Genomic DNA, 21,759 nt, shown 5'->3' with positions numbered 1-21,759 from the left:
ATCATCAGCATGGCTCGTTCGGAGCGTCGTCGTCGTCGTCCGCCGCTGGCTGCTTGGCGGCCCCTCCGTTAGCGCTCGTACTCGTGCTCGGCACGCGCTCGTGCCTGCTCCCACGTTCGTCGTCGTCGTGTTCTTCGACAGCTGGCTGCGTAGCCGCTAATCAATCCAGCGTGCAATTTCACTTCTCCTCTGTCGTCGTAATGGGGAGGTAAATCTTGCACTAGGCCGCGAAAGCTCGAGTCACAATGAAGCTGACCGATCGATTGCGTCTCTTGGTAGTAGCTAAGTTGAACTTGGCTATGTCGAGGTTGAACTTGGTAGCAACTAGGTTCGGCCTTGGCTATGCCTGAGTTGAGCTTGGTTATGCCAGGTATCTCTTAAGTTATGACGCAATCGATCGGCCAGCTTAGCTGTGTCTCGAGCTCTGCGCGGCCTAGTGCAAGCTTTGCCGTTTTTTTATTCATATTTGTCTGTGCATAAGATGCCGATTTTGCCCTCATTTGTGTGATGTGTACAGACGTGACTCTCTTTTGCTTTATTTTTTAGGGGCGAAGCTCCTTATAGCGGCACCCGTTCCGTCCCCGTCGTAGTAGTAGTAGTAGTGTGTAACCAGTCTGAGAAAAATGAGAAAAAATTTCCGAAGTTGTGTCCGTAGCGCGGAATCGAACCAGGGACCCCTCGCTTCCGAGCGCGCGGCGTTAGCCCACTACGCCACGAAGCGGACATGGACAAACGCACCACGATGGCTATAAACACCCAACATTAACGAAAGGCCGCGTTTCTAGCGCGTTTCTAACGCGTTTGTGCTAGCGCGTTACGGCCCGTGTAAGAAGCTGGTGTAAGACGCTGTGGCCTCTCCACCTTACCTTCAACGCGTTTCGAACGCGCTGCCCAAAGCGGTGGCAAGTCAAGTTCAAGTCGAGGAGCGTTTATGAATACGGGGGGTATACTCTCTCAGCAGTCATGTGATGGCGTCGGCAAACGCGGTGCACGTTCCGGCATGTGTAAATGGCTGCGTAAGACGCTGTGGCCGCTCCCCCTTACTAGAGAGTACTGCACGTTTCTAACGCGTTTGTGCTAGCGTCCCCTTAAGCGGGAGATCCGATGATTCCCTCCGGAGCTTCGCCCACTCATCATCATTCACCTCGTGGATCTGCTGTCATTTTTTTACGAGTGCTGGTATACTTGTGCTGCCGTGCCATTTGTCGTGCTTGTTGTCGGGTTTCGAACGCTTTCAAGCCTCCTTTTGTGGCCCTTTCGTCCTGAGGCCCATTTTGCTGTGTTGTCATGGGAATCAGCCAAACTCAACCTTCAAAAATAGTCTTCAAACTTCAAAAATGCATCAAAAAAGCTTTTCGACTAATTGGATCTACAATGACCGAACGAGGGACATCGGTGAAGCCAAAACAACGAAAGCAGCCTCTGCAGTTCTTGCGCTAACGTATTCCATTTCTGCTCTGCCGACTGCTCTTGCGGTTGCTGCCCTGACGAAAGACAAGTATATATATCAAAACGTTTATTAAAAATAACAGGTGTAGGGAGCGGGTGGGTGGATCCCCTAGTCCAGGGCTCCACTGGCTTGAGCGGTCCGCCGTGCCTGGTCGAGGAGAGCTACTTGCATCTCCCGATCCTCGCTGGCGAGCCAGTCTCCCACTGCTCCTTTCCGGAAAGTTTGCCGGCTATTTGCGGTGTATTAATTTTGGGTGGCCTGTTCTGGCAACCCCACGTAATGTGGGCTAGAGTTGGCTGGCCTCCGCACCACGGACAGTGAGCGCTGTAGAATGTGGGGTGAATGGCATGTTTCAAATAGAGATTTGGATATGTGTGCGTCTGTATTCGGCGCCAGTCGTAAGAGTCCCGCCTGGATAGATCAGGGTGTGGTGGACTGTACTTTCGTCGCTCGCGCCGTTGGTACTCAAGGATGTCTCGCGGTAAGAAGGGTTTTTCTGAAGAGTGGTCGGCCGCTCGGTTGACAAAAGCACGAGCTGCGCCGTCCGCTCTCTCATTGCCATCGAGTCCCATGTGACCCGGGAACCAGATGATCATGTGGTTCTGCGTTAGGTTGGATCCTAATAGGTGAGTAGTGCTATGTGGTATCCTCCCTGTGAGGAATAATCTACATGCGACTTGGGAATCTGTAATAATTATCGACGATTTTCTCAGAGCGTCCTTAGTTTTTATAGCTAGCGCGATGGCTGAAGCTTCTGCGGTATTCGCACATGCGACTCGAGCCGTGGCGCAAGTCAGAAGCCCTTGATCTGCGGCCGCTCCTACTACTGCGAGGGCGTACTTATAAGTATTGCATCGAGCGACATCTGTGTAGACTGTATCCGGATTTCTACCGAATTGCTGCATTAACTTGCGTGCTCGTGCACTTCTACGACCCCGGTGATATTTCGGACTCATGTTTTTGGGGATTGGAGCTACTGTGATCTTTTCACGAAGGACTTTAGGCAGAGATTCCAGTTCTTCTCCCGCGTACTGTGGACAAGCGGGGTAACCAATGTGGCAGAGCAATGCTCTGCCAGTGGAGGTTAAGCTAAGCCTCTCCCGTTGAGACATAAGCACCGCTGCGCATAGCTCCTCGTAGTTGTTATGTATTCCTAGGGCCACCAGGCTTTCAGTGGAGGTTCCCTGTGGTAGGCCGAGAGCCGCTTTGTACGACGTTCTGATCAACGCATCTAGGGCATTTAGTTCAGTTTTCGTGGGGTACTGGAAAGGGAGACTATATGTGATACGACTTAGCAAAAAGACAAGTACCTTTCGTCAAAACGTTGGTTCCAGTGACATCCCTTGTTCGACATCTGTTAATCATTTGAGGCCTCCATGAACCTGTGAATCTTTGTCTGGCTTTAATTTCGAATGATCTGTCATACATGCTGGGACTAAGCGGAAAGAAATGTGACAAGCAAGAATATAGGTGACACATGATGGCGTTGAGTTGTGTTGCAGGAGCTGTCTCGACGTTGCTTGCGGCGGGAGCTTAGAGGTAGCAGAGTTGCTCTTCATGAGGTCACTTTTCATGAAAGTCAACTGTCAAATCGGGACATGGTTATGCCTCCTTTTGACAGTAAGTTACCCAATGGCGGCAGTTTCAAAATAAGAAATTTCCACAGTGTACGCGCTAACTCAAGCGCCTGTCTACAGCCATGGTCATTGCTGTTTTATATCGCCCTTGTTGTGTGTCATGTTTCTGTGCGTCTGTTTTCAATATGCAAGCACGCAAGGTCACTGACATACATCTTCATGTAATGTTATACACACCCGAATTCTTTGTTGAAAGTACTAAATCATTGCTTGTGTTACTATAGCTGGTGTCAGGGTACGTATACCACGGCGCCTACAACTGCGGCCCCTACACAACGCTTGTTGCCTAAAGGCCTGATAGATAGATAGAGCTGAGCAGTTAATGTCATTCACGTAATGGTTGTGAGCACCACGTTTGCTACAGGAGTCCTACTACAGAGCCCGGCGACAGATCTCGCCGCCATAAAGCGGCTTTGAAACTTCTGACAGAAACTGTACGTCGTTTAATTATCTATGTAGTCTACATGCATTACGGTGCATTGGAGACACTAAATGGGGCAGCACATCGGACTCGCTACCTAAATTTTATTTTGCACTTGTTCGCTAGACAATCGCCAACTTATTACCTGTAATGTAGTGCCTGTCTGAGTCCTCTAACCGTACGTGAACTAAGCTGGTTTTTCGGAGTTTCAGAACATGCCTTAGGTTTCCTTGCTCACATTGAGTGGTCTTGCTATAGCTGAGGCAAGGGAACAAACTGTTCATGCTCTACGTGTTCAGGAAACTTGAACATTTCATCAGTTTAATAACACCATGATAAGATGCATGGCAGAATCACCTCGCCTGGGCTTCAATTTCCGCCTTGGCATTTGGTCATACCTTCTGCCGCTCCAACACTTGTAGATATTGATAAACGCATATTCTAAAAGCTAAATTTCTTAAACTCCTTCACATGATGCGATCGCAAGACGGTTAACACGCTTGTGATCTACACTGAAGGAACAGAGAGTAGCTTCCCGTCTGCCTTTTAAGTACCAATGCGAAATGAAAACAGAAATTCCGGTTTGTCGTACAAGACGTGATGCATACCTCGGAAGAACAGATTTCGGATCTCCAGGCAACAAGATGCATTGCTGACAACGAATTGAATAACAATTAGGCAATATATTCTGACTCAAAAGCAGCATCAGAGTCACTAGGTCCCTATTGTTCTTATGCTTATTCTAGTTCACTACCGTATATGCGGTCACAAGGAGACCGGTCATCGCTTCATTTTCCGGCCATCGAGTTCACTTTCTGCGGATTTACAGCAACATTAGTATGTTTAGAACATCAAAATGTTTATAGAACATTCGTACGTTCGTGTGGAACCTCGGTCCTATTCGCGTGTACGCGTATAGTAGTGGCTTTATTGCACAGAGGACGTGCGCTTTTACCTAACGCGGATGCATATGGGTCGCGCCTCTTGTTTTTAGAGGCGAAGCATCTTATGCTCGGGGCTATGTCACCCCCTCCCTCCCTCCGCCGTGCGGCGTCCACTTCCGGTTCCGCTTCCGGTTCCGCTTCCGGAAGCCAGCTTCCAGCGTTTTGCCCGAATGATCCCCAGGTGCTTCGCCCCCTCATCATCATTCACTTCGTCCTCTCATTCTCCTCCAGCAACGCCGCGATGAGTGCCACGGACAGCGCCAACGTCAACGCCAGTGTCAGCGCCGTGGACAGCGCCGCGGAGAAGAGCGCTCGAGCCGCTGCCACGAAACGGCAGTGGCAACAGGCCGATCTGAAAACTAATGGGAACTTGAGTCGACCCCATGGCTGCTTCGCATACTACTCAGGGTTCCCCTACGGGTAGATGGTGTAATTTTTTTATTTTTTACAACAATCTTTTTATAGAATGAGTATGTTTGTGTACCTGCGGTATGTGTGTACGTATTTATGGGGAAATGGGCGGTTGCAATTTCTCAACTCTCATGTAGCCTACTTTCCAATTTGCGTGAACTTATTGAACAACAGCAAATGTGCATTGGATCAGGCATGAGACTATTATGCAACCGTTCCATCGTGTTTACTACTGCATCGAACGTTACGCCAATCTCATAACAGGGTATTAAACGGCTAATGAGTTCGGTTCGCCGGCACGTGGGACAAGCGACAAGCAGGTGACAAGTCGTGCAGCGCATCGGCTGCATAGCGAGGCATTGCAAGTTACGACTCTGCAGCTATGTATAGCCGTACCTTACGTGGTAATGGTTGGAAGCGGGCCCACCTACGTGCTTTGAATACAGATTTTTTTTTTTGCGTCAGTTGGCCTTGTGGCATGTGCTGAGAAAGAATACGGCATCTGGCTTCACTACACGCATGCGCAATTGAGCGACCCATTCCTCTTCCTTTCCTATAGGAGGTGGTTCTCATCGGGGTAAACAAAATTTTGCGACTAAGGTTGCGGCTACGCACTCGCGAAATTGTCCTCGGGAGCGGTGTGCTCAGACCCTCAGCAACCGTGCTAGGCATGACCAGGATTTCGGTGATGACGATGACGATGATTTATTGGCATCCGCTATGAAACGGGGGCGGTGACAAGTAGTGCCCTAGGCTGCTTGAGTTAATCAGGTATGCTATACATGCTCTTCATCCTGGAATGTTTGTATATGTATCCTTAATCGTTTTTCACATCCTCAAAACTTCTCTATCCAGTTTGTACCGCTACCTATGTCTGTAAGAGATCAAATCAGGTTGTATCAATCTCTTCCCTGCTTTTTTTCCCCTTCTAATACTCTAAACATCTCTTGCGTATCTCGACTGCTGACCAGTTGGCGCTTCCGCCCACTTTAAAACCAAGCGCTTCTGGGAGGTGTACGTTACCTGCGGGTCCCATTGGGTGAAACCCTTCCCATTCTATTATGATGTGCTGAGTGGTCTCCGAATTTTTGCAGCAGCATACACATGCCTCGTGTTGTTGCGAGTATTTGCTCCGATATTTTTTTGTCCTTAGGCAACCAGCTCGGGCCTCAAAAAGCAAGGCGCTCTCCTTTGTGTAATCGTGCAGATTTCCCCTTCTAATTTCCTTCTTCGCATTGTAAATATCCATGGTAGTTTTTTGTTTCCATTTTTGCTTCGGATTCACTCTCTCTGTTTCTTTCACTTTCTTTTCAATGACTCCTGGTTGTTTACTGACACATTCAAGTACCCTGTACTTGGTTGCCAACTTTCTTGACCTCTTTCCCCATTTTGTGTCCACGCTTTTAAGGCACAGATACTTGTGCAATTTAGCCACCCATTTATTTTGATCCAGGTTCCCGAGACTTTCCTCAAAACTAATTTTGCTCTGTGCTTCTATGACTTCGAAAGAGGCCCAAGCCATAGTAACCCTGCACTGCCTCATTTGTGATTTTACTGCGGGCTCCCAAAGCCAACCGGCCTACCGTACTTTTAATAACTTCCCAACGCCGACAAGATATCCAATTTTAAGCACAGAATGGCATTTGCGAATGTCAGCGCGAACAAAATTAGTTATCGAAAATCACTCGTGGTTATGCATACTAGAGACCCACTGGAATATGAAATTGTAGTAGCATGCCAAAATGCACGTAGGTTTCCAGGACATTTGAATATGTTATGACATAGTCCATGAGACTCTCTCATAGGGTCTCTCATGACGCGCGACATGGCACCGTACGCTCCGTAGCCCGAAGCAGATGCAGCTCTCCTAGCGTAATCTTTTGCGCTCAGCGTAGATCCCGAAAGTAGGCCGGCCTAAAGTGGGCGTGTGGGCAGGTATACGAGCACAAAAAGGGCACGCATGCGCGACACAGTGTTTCGACACTAGGCGCTTGCTTCGTCAGAGGGCGCAAGAATGCAGTTTGACACGCGCCTCTGCCTTCACCGGGTGCGACTTACCCAGCCAACGCACCTGCCTGTCACTACAGTGGTGGTCTAGCGAACCGTTTCCAAAGGTCACCATCTTCTTGCGGCGCACTTTTGTAATGCTATTCACTCTTTTGCTGCTTACCGAAAGCTACATGTCAGAATATAGACCGTAACAAGCATGCGCCCTCCTATTTATTGTTCATTTTGTCTGACATGACTGTTTTGCAAAATGAAAGCGCCCGGTATTGCCTGACTAAACCGAGCACAAACACGGTTATCAGCTCGACACAATGTACAATCAGGGCGCTCTCCGCGTAGTCGGCGTTTCATCTGTTGAGAGGAGCACATTTTCTTTCTGCGCGGACAACCGTGGCGCGACGCTTATCTGTTGAACATCGATAAACGATCGGCGGCGCGCAAACAGCTCACATTCTATATGTGGACTCCGACAGGACGCTATATGTTATTTTTTTTTCTGCGAGCTGATAACGAACCACATGACGACTCGACTTTCAGTTATAAAGGAGAAGCACGAGTAGATACGGTGCGAAGTCACTTTCACGAAGGCGCACGCCCAACACCAAGGTAAGTAAGAAACACGATGATTTTTCACTTGTTCCTTGCAACGCCACGCATTCGCTGCCACATTAATTAGAAGGAACTGCATCTGAGTGCATCGTAACGTTTGGAAATGTCAAATTGGTAATGGCACCATGACTTGCAGCTTGGAGATTTAATTAGTCTCCTGTAGGCGACTCGTAGGCAAACTGCACTTTGCTTGATATTACCCTCGAATGCGAAGTGCGGCAGAGGTGCAGTTTATAAGGAAGAGAAGCGTTTTCGAAATTATACACTTCTTTTAGCACCCTGTCACACTTTCATTCCAGTCGTGTACTGTTGCGGACGCCTTTGGAAAATCCCTTCACTGAGCTTAATTTACCGCCTCAATGACGCAGTTAATTCGAGACCTGGCTTTCGTAGTCCAGAAAGCGTATCTTGATACGAACTGTCCCGCACAGAAAACAACATGGATCAGTCATGGGCGTGGCGAGAAGGCGTCTGTATTAAGCAGTGCGGTCACGACAGCTCTAGCCGGACTGCCACACCGGCTTGCAATTCTTCGATGCAGTAAGGCATACCAGTATGAAGGCGCTGGCTTAGATTTACAAGTTTCCTAACGCACATCGCTCTCTAGCCGAACAAGTGACTTAGCCGCAAAAGTTGAAAAAAAAAATAGAAACCAGTTTGCATGCTCTGGAGTTTACGTAAAGCCGATGGACTTGCCTGCTTACTGAAACAGACAAGCTTTTATTTACCTTCGCAAAAAAGTGCCACATCTCTGAAGTGTCGCTTATTTTGCAGAAGGATGCTTCTCTTCGCAACCACGATTCTGCTCTTGGCAGGTGAGCTTATTTCTTGACTAAAAATGCACTCTGGTCCGCCGCCAGTAGAGGAAGTGGACGTCTCTTGCGTAACATAACGGTTCTTGCACTGCGCGAAGAGCCATAAAAACAACTCCGCTATGTTAGGCATCGTTCCAGGATAGCTCTTGCAACCGCACAGAGGCGCCTAGCGATGTTTGCGCTTCTTGAACGCGGCGACGCGGTTGGCTACTGTACGCTACTATGTTTGGAAATATAAGGATATATATGTGCGGTGCTTACAAAGCCAATATTTTAAACGTGATGCGAGCTACGCAAATGCAGCGTGCCCTTACAACAAAGACTCTTTGGCGGACAAACCATGCGACGGGAAAATATATAAGGCTAGGAAGTGTAACTGATAGTCATAAACCTTTTATCTTAGCGTCTGTGGTGCACATTTATATTGGAATTTTTTAAGACAGTAGTATCCTTAGGCAAGTTTATTCTTTACTTTGTTTTTACGAGATTTCTGTTCCGAGATATTCATCCCGAAAGTTATCAGTCTCTGCTACTGATTTTTTTTTTATTTTAAGGCAGAAATGGCCTGCGCTAACACAGGTCCCGGAGGGATGAAACTCTTGGACCTTCGCGCGCAAGCGTCAAAGGAACGTTCAGCTGATATCTGTTGTTATGTCATTCAAGCCTGGCAAGAAGAGACGATTACGCAAAAACTATGTTACTGCGCTACGCACACTTGCGCCGGCACTCCCGCCCCAGAATGAGAGAGAAAAAATTCGGGATAACTAATATCTTGCTTTAAGGTACAATTTTCTTCAAGTTTTCAATGTAGAAGCACATCATAAGAGCAAACGTTACGCATTTAATTAAAAAAATTTAGTTAAATATACATATTCCGACCGTAATTGTTGACACGAAGTGTGTCTGCCAAGGAGCATAAATTAGGCGTCTATGCAAGCCGCTTTTGCGTAGCGAGCATAGGCTTCTAAATCATATATTTGTGAAAGTCTAACGTTGAATGCAAAATACATTTAGAAATGGCATGTGGTATACGGCCTCTGAAGGATAAGTAAATGGGGCTCAAATAACGAAGCTTTTTGGTTATGCAACAGCTGTTGGTACTTTTTTTGACCTCGTTGGCTGATGTTATTTTTGCTATGATTATTAGGCGGCTCCTCTTTTTATGAACCGTTCAAGCTTGCAAACTGCTTGGCGAATGCAGACCTCGTGGTTGACTTGTAAACTTTCAGTTAAAAAAGACCTTTTTAATTAGCTGGCCACATTAATTGACTATCAACTTGTGCGTTAGAATGACTAAATGTTTGAACTTCTCTAGCCTTTCGGGAGCGATAATCAAATTAATTCTTGTGGTCTCTACTATACAAAATTTTAAAATTCAGTAAACGAGCTTCGGCGTTAACTTTTACAGTATTGTTTCGACTACGGCAATTTACCTCACATTGCATCTTGAGAATGATTTTTCAACAAGTGTTTTTTCTTTTAGATTTTGTTTTTCTATTTGAAGATCAATTATGAAGATAAGAGCAGTGACAGGAATACGAAGCTGATGTGACTGCGCTGAATTATATGCAGGACCGAAATTAGCTACGCTGTGGATCGAGCTCGATATGACAAGGCAGTTTGCTTCCGAAACGACAATTCCATATATAGCTCGAATAGTTTCACGTCCAGAAGCTGTAAAATTGGTTATGCATATAGAGTGGTGTGCAGTTTCAGATTAGTTTTGACCACTTAAGCTTCATCCATCTGCACTTATTTGTAAATACCGCAGAATTTTTTACATTTTGGCTTCATCACAGTGTAGCTGCCACGGTTGCGAACAGTATCGGTGACCTCGTGCGCAGCTGATAGCGACTGAGCCACGACTGCGGCTACAGCTGCCAATTCATTATATGTCTGGTTAAAGTTCATAGAGCTCTTGCGTAATGCCGACAAACTGTGCGACACATTGCGTTTCGGCCACCATCGTAGAGAGTGGATGCGTGGGCGAACAAACAGCTTAGGTCTTAAGAAAAGAAAAGCAAAGATACAAATAAAGAAAAATGCACAAATAGGCGACTGTGTGGACTGTGCTAACATACACTTTTATCGTGTGTACAATGCGAATGCCACATACCTTATGAATCTCCCCTTGGGATAGTCCACATACCTTGCTCACTAGAAATAGTATGAGCGCTTCGTACGATGTAAGGCAAGTAGGTGCAGCATACATTTCGTCCATGCAGTCATACACACCGAACAATTTAACAGATAAAGATGAAATGAACATTCGTGGACACTATTTATTATTGTTTCTCATTAATAAACATTTGTGGGACGTAAGCGCACAAATATTCGACTTCAACATTATACTGGTCTATTAAAAACACTCCGAATCCCCACCACAAGAACAGCCCGCACTATACGAGTTAGCATCGCAATGAGCGCAACCGCCCTCACGTTTCCATTCCATTTGGTCTTTGGAGTGATAAACTGCTCGGTATTACAGGCCTCACTCAACAGCAGTCCACCCAAGAGCTCAATGCATACGTGGACAAGATACTGAAGGATGAGCTGCCCAGTGAGGCGAAGCTCATCGACCCGCTGACAGTACGCGGCTTCAGCTTCCACATCAGGGACCACCCCCACTACGCCCACGTCAAGTTCGAGCCCTCAACGATTACGGGTCTGAGCACCATCCATCGCTCGGGAGACTGCTCTTCTTACAGCCGGTTCCCGTACCGCGTCTACGTCGGCTGTAACGTCACTTATGGAGTAATCAAGGTAGGGCTTCGGGAGTGGTTCTTTGAAGCGCCCGATCATACCGACGAGTTAAGATAATACACAGTGACATTGTTTCGTCTTTATATGAGCGACATAGCATACCCGCCTTGTAAGACAAAAGACGATCAGGCTGCAAAAATGTGAGATAGAAAGCAAAGTCTGCTTCTAGAGATATAGTTACACAAGGCATTAGGCTCAATGACCATTGCGTAGCGGAGAAAGGTGCCACTAGGAATAATAGGTATAATATGAATAACCTCCAGTGAATAGAGCAAAAGTGTGTGCAAGTGTTCACCAGCGGAACACCAGCGCGAGCGTTCCATAGTACGGTATATCTTTTAAGAAAAATGATATCTTCAATTATTCGTCTTGACACCGACGATATGGTAGCGGCTGTTGACGCATCCAAAACACGGTAATTTGGAGCAGCTGGGTAGATTGTAGACCGCAATAGTGGGACGAACACTTCATGTTAACCGCTTTATTTGAGTAGTGTGATCTCGAAACGTCTCGTGCACATGTGCAGCGGTCCTGACAGCACCATGTTGCTAGTATTTGTCACTGCTTTCGCACTACATGCACTTGGGTTCAAGTGAAACTTGTACCGGGGAGATCACGATATAAATTTTGCTAGCGTACCGTTTTAAGGACGCTGAAGTAGTTACGCCAGCTGAGCTCTGCTTCTTTTGTGGAATATTTTTATCCTGCTTACCGCGTCTACGGTGTCATAGTTAAGGAGGTCTACAGCGTTTTCGTAGAAAAATAGCACGTGGTTCAACCCATTCACCCCTCAGCTATAGTTGAGGACCACTACCTTAGCAAAGTGTGATACTCACCTCTACCGCATGCTTTGTGGTAGAGGCGAGTATTAACGTCACGATGTAAGTCTCTGGCAATGACAGATGCCGTATTGTGGTGCTCGGGATTCATTTAACCTACCTGGAATTGTTTACCGTGCCCCAAAATAACAGGCACACGAGCGTTTTGCAGTCCGCTTTCATCGGAAAGCGGACGTTCGTGGCCGGGACACGAACCTGAGACCCAGTGCTAAACAGCAGTACGCCATAAACACTGAGTCGTAGTGGTAGGCGGTCGGTGGGGTAGTTCGTAAGGTCAATGTAATGCGTTACCACAAAGGTTTATTGCTCATTATTAAACATTATGGGGGTTTTACGTGCCAAAACCACGATCTGATTTTGAGGCACGCCGTATTGCGGGACTGCGGAATAATTTGGACCACCTGGGGTTCTTTAACGTGCATCTAAATCCAAGTACACGGGTGTTTTCGCATTTAGCCGCCATCGAAATGCGGCCGCCGTGGCCGGAATTCGATCCCGCCACCTCGTGCTCAGCAGCCCAACACCATAGCCACTGAGCAACCATGGCGGGTATTTGTCAGTATTGACCAGTCATATTCTGAACTATTCTCTCGTATCTTTGATATCATTCAAAGGATTGGTCATGATAAGTTAGCCTCAATAACCTTAATATTATTCTTTGTGCCCTCCTTGTAAGACACACGCCGATAAGCTTACGAAACAGAGAGAGAGTGAGAGGTAATGTTCACTTTTGGACAAAAGGGACGCTGGGCCTTTGTCAGGTGTTGCAAAACACCTTTAGCCCAATCTTCCTCGGTCTGCAATGTATGCTGTGAACCGAAATGAAAAGTTTTGTTGTTGTTGTTGTTGAAGAGATTGTATGGAAATGTATTAATGCTCACTCTTTAGCGAAACTATGTACTGTAGGCAAACCTACTAGGGATAACGTACACTAGATATAGCACAAGCGCCTAGAAGAGTTCGTCAGCGGAGCCATGGGCTCAAAGTTTAGCAAAGTGTTTTCATTACGAACAATAATGTTCTAGACGCGGTCTACGCTAATCTAAGAATTGCACCCTCATCCAACAACTAGTTTAGCTGTCAAACGTGTGGCTCTGGCAATGTAGCAGCACCCTATCTCTTTTGAGTAATATTTATGAAACTCTTTGCTGGGAGGAACTATTATAAGCGATGTCCGATGCATGCAACAAAACTGGCGCAAGGAAAAGGAACGAACAGCTTTAGGGTCATTATACCATGTCAGTCGGCTTAAAAAGCATGTGGCCACACCTTTCAGGTGCATGTCAAGAGCCAGCTGAAGTACGACCACAACAGCACGACCGTCACGGCCGACACCACTTTCCCTGAGGTCCACGGCCGCCTCTACGTGTCCGTGGGCGCCTGGAAGGGACCAAGGGCTCACGCCTACCCCAAGCTCGGAAACTTCACAACCGCATTCACCGGTCTCGACGAAAACCCCGACACCCAGAAACTGCGCTGGGGATACTACGAGGTCATCCGCGATGTTCTGGCTCTGAGCATTGAGAGGACCCTGTCCTGGGCCATCGCCGACAGTGCCGGCAAGGTTCTCTGGCCTTGCTGCTAGGCCGAAGATGGTGTTTGGTGTTGTACCATACAAAAGACGCGGCAATAAAAGACAACACTCACTGCTTCTACAAATCGATATTGTCGGCTCAATGGCGCGCTCTAAGAACATCGATGCAAGACTTCATACAATCTTATCATCTGAATAGTTCTGGTCATTATCACTTAGCGTCATTGCTGCCGAATACAGATTCTATAACTTTACGGTTGTATAATACGCATGGTGGTAAGGACAATGATGCGGAAACACATAAAAAACAATGTAGCGTTAACATGAAAGACGAAGGAAGTTTCACAGGACGAATGCTGCCCTTGTCTTTTGTCTGTCTTGTTAACACTACGGTTATTGTTTTTAAATATACACTGGCTGACCCCAAAACAGGATCCACTAATGCAGACAAATGTTTCCTTGCACTTCTTGCCTTACAAAAACATACGGTAGGGCTTGGAATTAATTGATATTGCATCACTAAAGCGAGTACTATAAAAATACTATTCGGCGTTTCTTTTACTAATGCTAGTAAGCCAATACACAAAAGGCGCTATTTCAGGCATAGTTCGCGGCCGCCAAGTCGATAGCGTCATAGATGGCGAAATAAAAAGCATGTCTGCTTACTTTTACGTCTCTATTGCCATAAAGTGCTGTCCCCGCAACAAATAAACGTCTTACTGTGCTTCAGTCCACCCTCCATTCTCCAGTGCTGACCGTAGTTCAAGGGTGAGCAGACTGCGCTACCCATTACTGCAGTCAGTAGCTCCTTCTCATCCTTTTCCATCATTAATCTAGTTATTTAAAATAAAATACCAACTACTACTTCAGCATGGCGTTTTTTTTTTCTAGCGACCAACAGTTACAGTGATGAAATATCATTAATGGCGAATTCCATTGGGAGAAGAGGAGCAGGGCGCCGCTCAGTGCGGAGTCGGGTGACAGCGCAGTGAGAGCAGAGACACTCGACCCGCCACTGGAATACGGCGTGCATTCGAAGAGCAGGTGGGAGGGGGACGTGTGAGGAGAAATGTACCATGTGACTAAAGCAATCGACGTCCGACCATTCTCTGCAGGAGAGCGGCAAAACGCGCGTGACCGTCTTGTAATTTGTCGGGCGTAAGGCTGTCACCGTTTGCGGCCACGTACTACATACTTTTGTGCAGCGCCGACGCATCCCACAACGTTTCCGCCTGCGAAGATCATCTGAAACTGCTACTCAATTGAATCTCAAGCTGAGCTCCAGCAGCTTTCGCTGCTGTCAAGTCGAGCGCCTCAAGCACTTCAGCAAGGCGAAGACGCTTTGCTGCCGCTGTCTCCCGCGCATCCGACGAGAAGCAAGGCGGACTAGAAATGCCAGGATCTGTCGCTAAATCGCTGCGAAGCTCGCTCGTATCACCGACGTCAAAATCAGCGGTGCCAAAACTCCAACTACGCTTGGCTGCCGCCATTGCCGCCGCGCGCGCCGGCTGAAGCAAAATAAAAAGAAATGAGGAGGATGTGACGGTTGAAGTCACGTGACTTCCTCCGTACTCCGCTTTTAAGGCAGGCGGGAGCAGTCCGGACTGCTCCCGGCTGCTCTCGGCGCAGCGAAACTGCTCTTGTTCTACCACTGGATGACGGCTCTCCCACTCCTGTTCGACCACTGAAACACGTCGCCTCTGGAACGAGCACTTTCAGCGTGCTTTTGAGTGCTCCTGTTCTTCCAATGGAATTCGCCATAAATATAACACTGTGTGGCGGTTTTGAACAACCAATTGAGATTCGAGCGAAGTATACACGCGAAGGAGAGAACAATCCGGTGCTAGAGAAGCCCAACCGCCTTTCAGTGTCGAAAGAGAGATGTCGTGGGCATTGAACTCAGCCACCACTGTGTTTACTGAAACAACTGCTACACCGTGACCGATTGTAGGGTCTTTGTTACTCGCTTCTATACGCTCGCGCACCTGCCATATGTTCGCTCTTTGGCTTTTTTGTTATCTATTCAGCCACTTGCCCTTTTTAAGTGCACATTATGAGTAAACCGAAGATAACACCCATATTGGTATCAAGCGTAATAATTACGTAAGATATGAGCACCTGACAATTAATGTTTCTTGGAAAATTCCTACGCGATGCCTAATACTGATTAGCGTTCTTTCAATGCCACAAGTTGATCGTGGAAATGTAGTTTAGCAGAAGGCGTTTGACGTTTTCAAAATTTCATCTTTTTGTGTCGAACAAGGAAGTAGTGAAAGTAACAAGACTTGAAGATAGAGTGTCATTATGTGATCGAGAACGTGGCTTCATGCGTGTGACTGGACCTCATACACAGACTCCACGGATTCCCTTGCTTAATGGTGGAATAAGACTGCACTATTTCAGGAAGACGATCACCTATTACTTTAGGTGACATGCAGCTAGTATCACGACTTTCCAGTAAAAAAAAATGGAGAAAGAAACAAAGGTAGCGCAACAGGAAGTATAACTATACAGTTCGGCACATGTAAATTACGATGTAACATGCAGGGATTGCATATTGTGGTAGTTTATTTTAACGCGTGCACCTGAAAACCATTTTTGTCTTCCACAAGGGTTAGTTGGGGGCTTAAATAAAACCTATTAAGGTCGCGTACAACTGATACCGCGCGCCTCCAGAGCGTGTAAGATACGCTATCTTCAAGACAACGCACGTCATCTTGAAAAAAATATGCATATCTCGGGCTAGTGTAGGCGGGAGTATGTGTAAGCTTCGCCAATATTTGCCAGTATTCCGGTTTAATTAATAACTGCGGGTTTGACCAACGAAATACTATGGTACGCTTGTCGGACAAAAGTAAAAGCGTTTCACTTCGCAAATCATCACAGGCGACAGGACCGGAGATATACGAACAGGACATATCTCTGCTCTTGTCGACTGTACTATTTTGCCATGTTGAACTAAAGCCGACCGGCCCAGTTTGAGAACGCTAGAAAAGTCATTTTTTTCGCAATAGCAAACTTCACGTGGACTCTGTTCGCCATGAATTTCTAGATCACTTGGAGAGAAAGGTTCTTTTTTTTCGGTAGCTTTCACCTCTAAGATGATCGGTTCCGTTTTTAAAGCATAATGTATTCTATTGGCCTCATTTGTAGCCGGGACTTCATTTTTAGAATCATGACTCATGACAAACTATTTTTTTTCAGCCCCCCTTCATGCTCGTTAAGTGATGCGAAAGCTTTAGAATACAAGAGGCTAAAAAAGAGACACAACTGCCGGAGGTACGTTGTGAATTTCTCTCATACTGCGAGTCTTCTCGGTGGGTAGAATTCTTTTTTCCTTCGCGCAGTGACGAAAAATTCCACTAAACACGGAACGCACGGTGCGTCACAACGGCTACAAAGCACGATGACAGAATTAGAATTTTCCTGTGCCGTACTCGACGCACACGTCACGCATATAAGAGAACTGAGATCACCGTTAAGGCGCCGCGGCGGGAAAGCACTCGAGAAAAGCACACGTGTACACCGAGTGTTTCTCTGGAGAAACAGAGGTGCACTTCACAAGAACTCGGCTTTGTGGCCACGTGAACACTGCACGCGAAAAAGAAAGAAAGAAAGAAAGAAAGAAAGAAAGAAAGAAAGAACCAGTGCATTAGTGCTTGCGTTTCCTGAAGAAATAAACTTTATTGAAAGGGCCGGCAGTTTGGTTTTGGTGGCCTTAGGTGGCGGCTCGAAGCTGTTGCCAGTAAAATTACACAGTCAGGTTACTGGATGCCCTAGGCAAGCATAAAATATTACATTCATTTGTATTGCTTTCCCATTTGAGTTATGGCATCTTGTAGACATGCTACATATCTCATGGTGCAAAATTATTTTCATAAAAACACAGTTACTTATTACTTCCTTATTCGTAACGCCATGACAACTCTTCAACATCTTGATGTCGTAGGAAGACGCAAGAGACCAGGCTGATTTTCATTTACATGCTTTTTCGAGGTTTGAGGTTTTGTATATTTGCTAGTTTTTTCCTTTCTTTTTTATTCTTTTTTTAAGATGTGGATAAAAGCAGAAATTAACGCTTTATTGCGTTGCTGTTCCCAAGACATACCTGCGGTAAAATTTAGAAGTTATTCCGAGTAAAAAAAATAAAGCTTCCTAATTGCATTTTATAACATACAATAAGAACTTTGAATGAAAAGAAGAGGAACCGAGGGGCCCGTTTTTTTTTTTTTTTTTTACTAATGAGCTACCTTCAAAGGAGGCTTCTTGTAAAGCTTTAGCTTCTTGAAGTTTGTGAAAACAAAACAGGAGGCGTCAGCCCTATCTTAGTCGGCTACACAACTGAAGCTATCGGAGCGGAAACTCCGCAATGTAGCAGAACTACATTATTCACAAGCTATTATACCAAGGCTCCTTATTGGCTGAACCAGGGTTAATAGCTGCAATGGCAACGTAAGGCCAGGCGGTGGCGGTGGTATTGATCGAAGTGGAAGCCCTCTAAAGCTGACAACAAGTTATGCGGAACTCTTTTCGTAACCTTAAGTAACACAGATAATCCTTGGTCTAATAATGTAGGCTGTCTTATTGGAAGCGATCTTCATGAAACAAGTGGAGACCTAAGGTCGCACATTGGGCTGTCTGTGTGTTGCTCGTGCCCTCGTCTCATGCGATGTTGTTTTCAAAGTCTCAGTATTCGGTTCCCATTTCACAAGCACCTCGTCGAAGGGCATCCTTCTTCTTCATTTTTTTTTATTCAGTGCTATAACAGTTGAGAGCTCGAAACTGGTTTTTGTCCGTGGGTTCTGTCAAGCAGTGGCGTGCGTGCCACTCTCGTCGTCATGCTTTCTTCGACACCGTTCCCGTACCGTCATAGTAATGCTGCCTCCTCCCCCTCAACCACCTTCTCACCCTCTTATCTACCCTCTCCACACGGCAAATGCCAACACAGCTTTTCTCGCCATCGTCATTGAGAACGAAATTCCTGCCACTGAGGCAATGTGCGGTTCCGAGCCTGACGCGCCGGTCACTGAGCTATCGCAAAACATTCATGCCTGGCCGTTTGGTTTACATCACGTGTCAAGCAAACTGGGAGGCTGGAAGAGTCGGTGCACGTATTTCGGAGGCAACGCTTGGAAATGTAGCTCTGCCAGAAAGGCTGATGCGCGATGCAGCCGTTCTCTTTCAGTGCAGCCGCCATACTCGGCGGGCCACATGCAACGCTTTGTTGTCTTTGAGAAGTGCCAGCGTCACGCCGGTATTGTGGCTGTCGCTGTGGTCGCACACAGATGGAGGAGTTCTGCACGGATTGCAGGAGATTTGCGCGACAATTAAGGGCGTTTCAGAGGGTAAGGGGGTGATTGCTGTTAGATGAAAGGAGTTTAAAGCCGGGAAAATCTCTGAAATCTGCTACCTTTTCTTTTCTATGAGTAACTCATCGTTTATTTAATGTCTAAAAAAAAAGAAATTTCTGCTATTTGTTTATGAGAATAGGACGCCATATTGCGTGTAAGCCGTCCTCTTTGGCACGGTTTCTTTAAAAACAAACCATAGGTGACACGAAATTGTTGAAAAGGGGAGCAGTGTCTCACGGGGTGTATCTAGAGGGTGGTTCAATCGTAAAATATACTTTACGTTTTCATTTGGGGCTACACTGCTGTAGAAACACGAGTGTACCACTACATGCCGTTAGAGACACTATTAATAGTAGGTGTAAGGTGATCGAGATACCCTCGCGGTACCTGCTTTGCTGGAAACGAGACTGTTACACTATAAATCGTTTGCTGCGGCGAGAATGAAGTAGAAAGTACTAGGTAATTACTTAATTTCTTTGTGTTCAACAGCAAATTGTACTTTACAAGGCATCAGTAAATCAGCAAAATAAAAACGAAAAGAAAAATAATGATGACCGTCATAATTAATGCAAATATACCTCGGCGGAGAGTTTGGTCAGCGTCCAAATTCTGTCGGCGTAGCTGTGTACAGAAATGCGGCATACCTTTTCCAGTCTAGCTGTTCGTGCAAGAGTCTGTCATGTATTAGCGTTGATGGCAGATCCAAACACACAACACAGTTTAAGTACAATCAACTGTTCCTGAATGCGACGTTTCATACACCCCTCTACAACACCACTTTTCACAAACACTTGTCTAACCCTGTGTCTACAGGCCGTACTGTGGAAATGATGTTCATATGTATTGCTGCAATTTACTTGCTGAGCACGATCAAAGCAGCTTTTGTATACTAAAGGGGCGCCTTGTCCAGCCTTCATAGTTATTTCGCTAATATTCTTTCTCAGGCCTATTTCGTCATTTCACTCGGATTCAAAACAACGGAATGAGTTCCAAGTTCCCTGCCTTGCATGTACAGAGAGGCTATTATGCGTTCAAAATAAAATGATGGATAGAGGCAGAAGAGGAGATGAGCTTGTTGGCGTACTAAACATCCAGATTGTATGAGATACGCAGTAGCGTAAGACTCCAAATTTAAAGCCTTTGGGCTTTCTAGCCAGCCTTGAAATTCAAGTACACAGGCGTTTTTGCACTCTGTTTCCGTCAGATCTTGGCTGCCGACCCTGCGATACAGAACGGCGATTTTCTGCTGATCAGTTGAACACCATATGCTCTATTGCCACCACGGCGGATGGAAGCGATTATAGCGCTTCCAAAGTCTCAAGAGTCGTCGTAATACTTGACATGGCAGCTATCTTGCTAGCTGGCAGACCTTGTTCAGGATAATTTTGCAGTGTTTAATGGGAGGCTAGGAGAAATTGAAGGAGGAGGGCGATTGCCAATGACCCAGCTCATAGGTAATCATATAGTATTGACGTCACAAAAACGGGCGATCGCAAGACGAAGAGCGCGAGAAGAGGCTGTCATGCGTGCTTCATACACGTGACGTATGTGTTAGTTCTGTTGGTTTGGCTAAATTAATATGAACTTACCAGCTCAGAATCACACCATTTTGCAATAATTTCACCGTCCGGGACGCACACGAGGCCTTACGCGTCTTCGTGAGTATACAACGCATTTCTTAGAAGAGCTCTAAGTCAGCACTTCGCCGAAGCTCTGACCCGTGGTCATGTCTGAGTTTATGCGTGTGAAGTAAGCCTAAGGCGAGGCGTGTGTGCTCACTGATGCAGTTACTGATAAGACGGGGAAAAATGCTCGGACCGAGAGGCAATTTGATCGCCACATAGAACCTAAAGTCAAAAACGTTTTCTCTTAAATTCCAGTGGGTAGAACGTCGCGCCTGCAGTACACTAAGTCAGGTCACGAACGCTTTCATAACGAAAGCAGCAGTCGACCCGTGGCAAGGTTACGCATAAAAAAATAATAAAATAAAACGACAGTGTTGCGAAGCATTTCACTGATGCCGAACGATTATTTGAAGGTGCGATTGCTTAGACTTACACAGCTCGGTAGCGAACAGGGACGCTTTTATTCGATCCAGTCGGTTTTAGGTTCGTCACTCTGATTAGGTGATCTTGGTAGTTGTAACCTGAGCACACAGGAAATTGAAATCAACTTCCTCAATCGCAGCAATAGAAATAACATCCATATGTGGTGGTTCGTAGAGTAGCATTATCGTCACCACCGGGCTGCCATTGTCACCCCGTGCTGCCCGTACACTCTGACACGCACTGCACCCACTTACGAAGTGCTACGGATGTAAAAAGACAAATGATTTCCGCACCCGTACTACGCGTCCACTTATGGATGTCATGCGTGCACTTTTAAACAACCATCGCAATACCTCTGCTCCAAGTTCAATGCACGTACTGAATACGCTGGGTGCAACGCTGGCAGTCCTTGAGTATAAGAATGTTCCGCAAGTTATATGAATTTCCTGCAAAGAAAATCTAAGAACCCCACCACCGATTATCAGAAGATCCTGCACTTCCTTCGGACAACTACCTGAGCGAAAGACTACATAATTAAGCGTGTATTTTTTATTTCACACGTGCTGTATTCTTCCCGATGGTCCTTTAGTAGTCCAAAAAAGGATTATATACAGTAGATATGTATGTACCACAACAGTCGGCTGGCCTGAGCAGAAGTGAGGTATGAAAAACCCGCATTCTAAAAGAGCAATTGCATCACTCCAGGCCCGCGTTTATTATGGAACAATCCCTCGCTCAACCTAGGATGAATTCTAGGCATCGAATTTCTGGATGAGAGGTGCGATCAAATGGTGCCTTGAAAGTACAAGGCAGCCACTTTACCGCAAGACGGTATATCAACGATGGCAGTGTGGTTGATAGATCAATTTGACAAAAAAAAAAAGAAATGGCGCAACGCAACCTCTTCGAGTATTCGCGAAAATAAAACGC

General features: G+C 46.2%; 1 protein-coding gene across 3 annotated transcripts in view; it reads left to right on the top strand.

Annotated features, from left to right (window-relative positions):
* Window positions 1-13,555, top strand: part of LOC119458699 (uncharacterized) — a 604,514-nt gene extending 590,959 nt beyond the window's left edge. For 2 of the 3 annotated variants that reach the window (XM_049671378.1, XM_049671377.1), the window contains exons 2-4: window positions 8,254-8,294; window positions 10,783-11,057; window positions 13,173-13,555. In XM_049671378.1, the coding sequence (XP_049527335.1) occupies window positions 8,258-8,294; window positions 10,783-11,057; window positions 13,173-13,481 (621 nt within the window). In that variant the 5' untranslated portion in view covers window positions 8,254-8,257 and the 3' untranslated portion in view covers window positions 13,482-13,555. Of the gene's footprint in view, window positions 1-7,336; window positions 7,477-8,253; window positions 8,295-10,782; window positions 11,058-13,172 lie in introns of those variants that run through there. The other variant, XM_037720559.2, reaches the window with a different exon arrangement.
* The last annotated feature ends 8,204 nt before the right edge of the window (window positions 13,556-21,759 follow it).

This window comes from Dermacentor silvarum, chromosome 7 (assembly GCF_013339745.2).
Source record: "Dermacentor silvarum isolate Dsil-2018 chromosome 7, BIME_Dsil_1.4, whole genome shotgun sequence".
Lineage (NCBI taxonomy): Eukaryota > Metazoa > Arthropoda > Arachnida > Ixodida > Ixodidae > Dermacentor > Dermacentor silvarum.
Note: the sequence above shows the minus strand (reverse complement) of the source record. Positions and strands in the feature narration are given on the sequence as shown.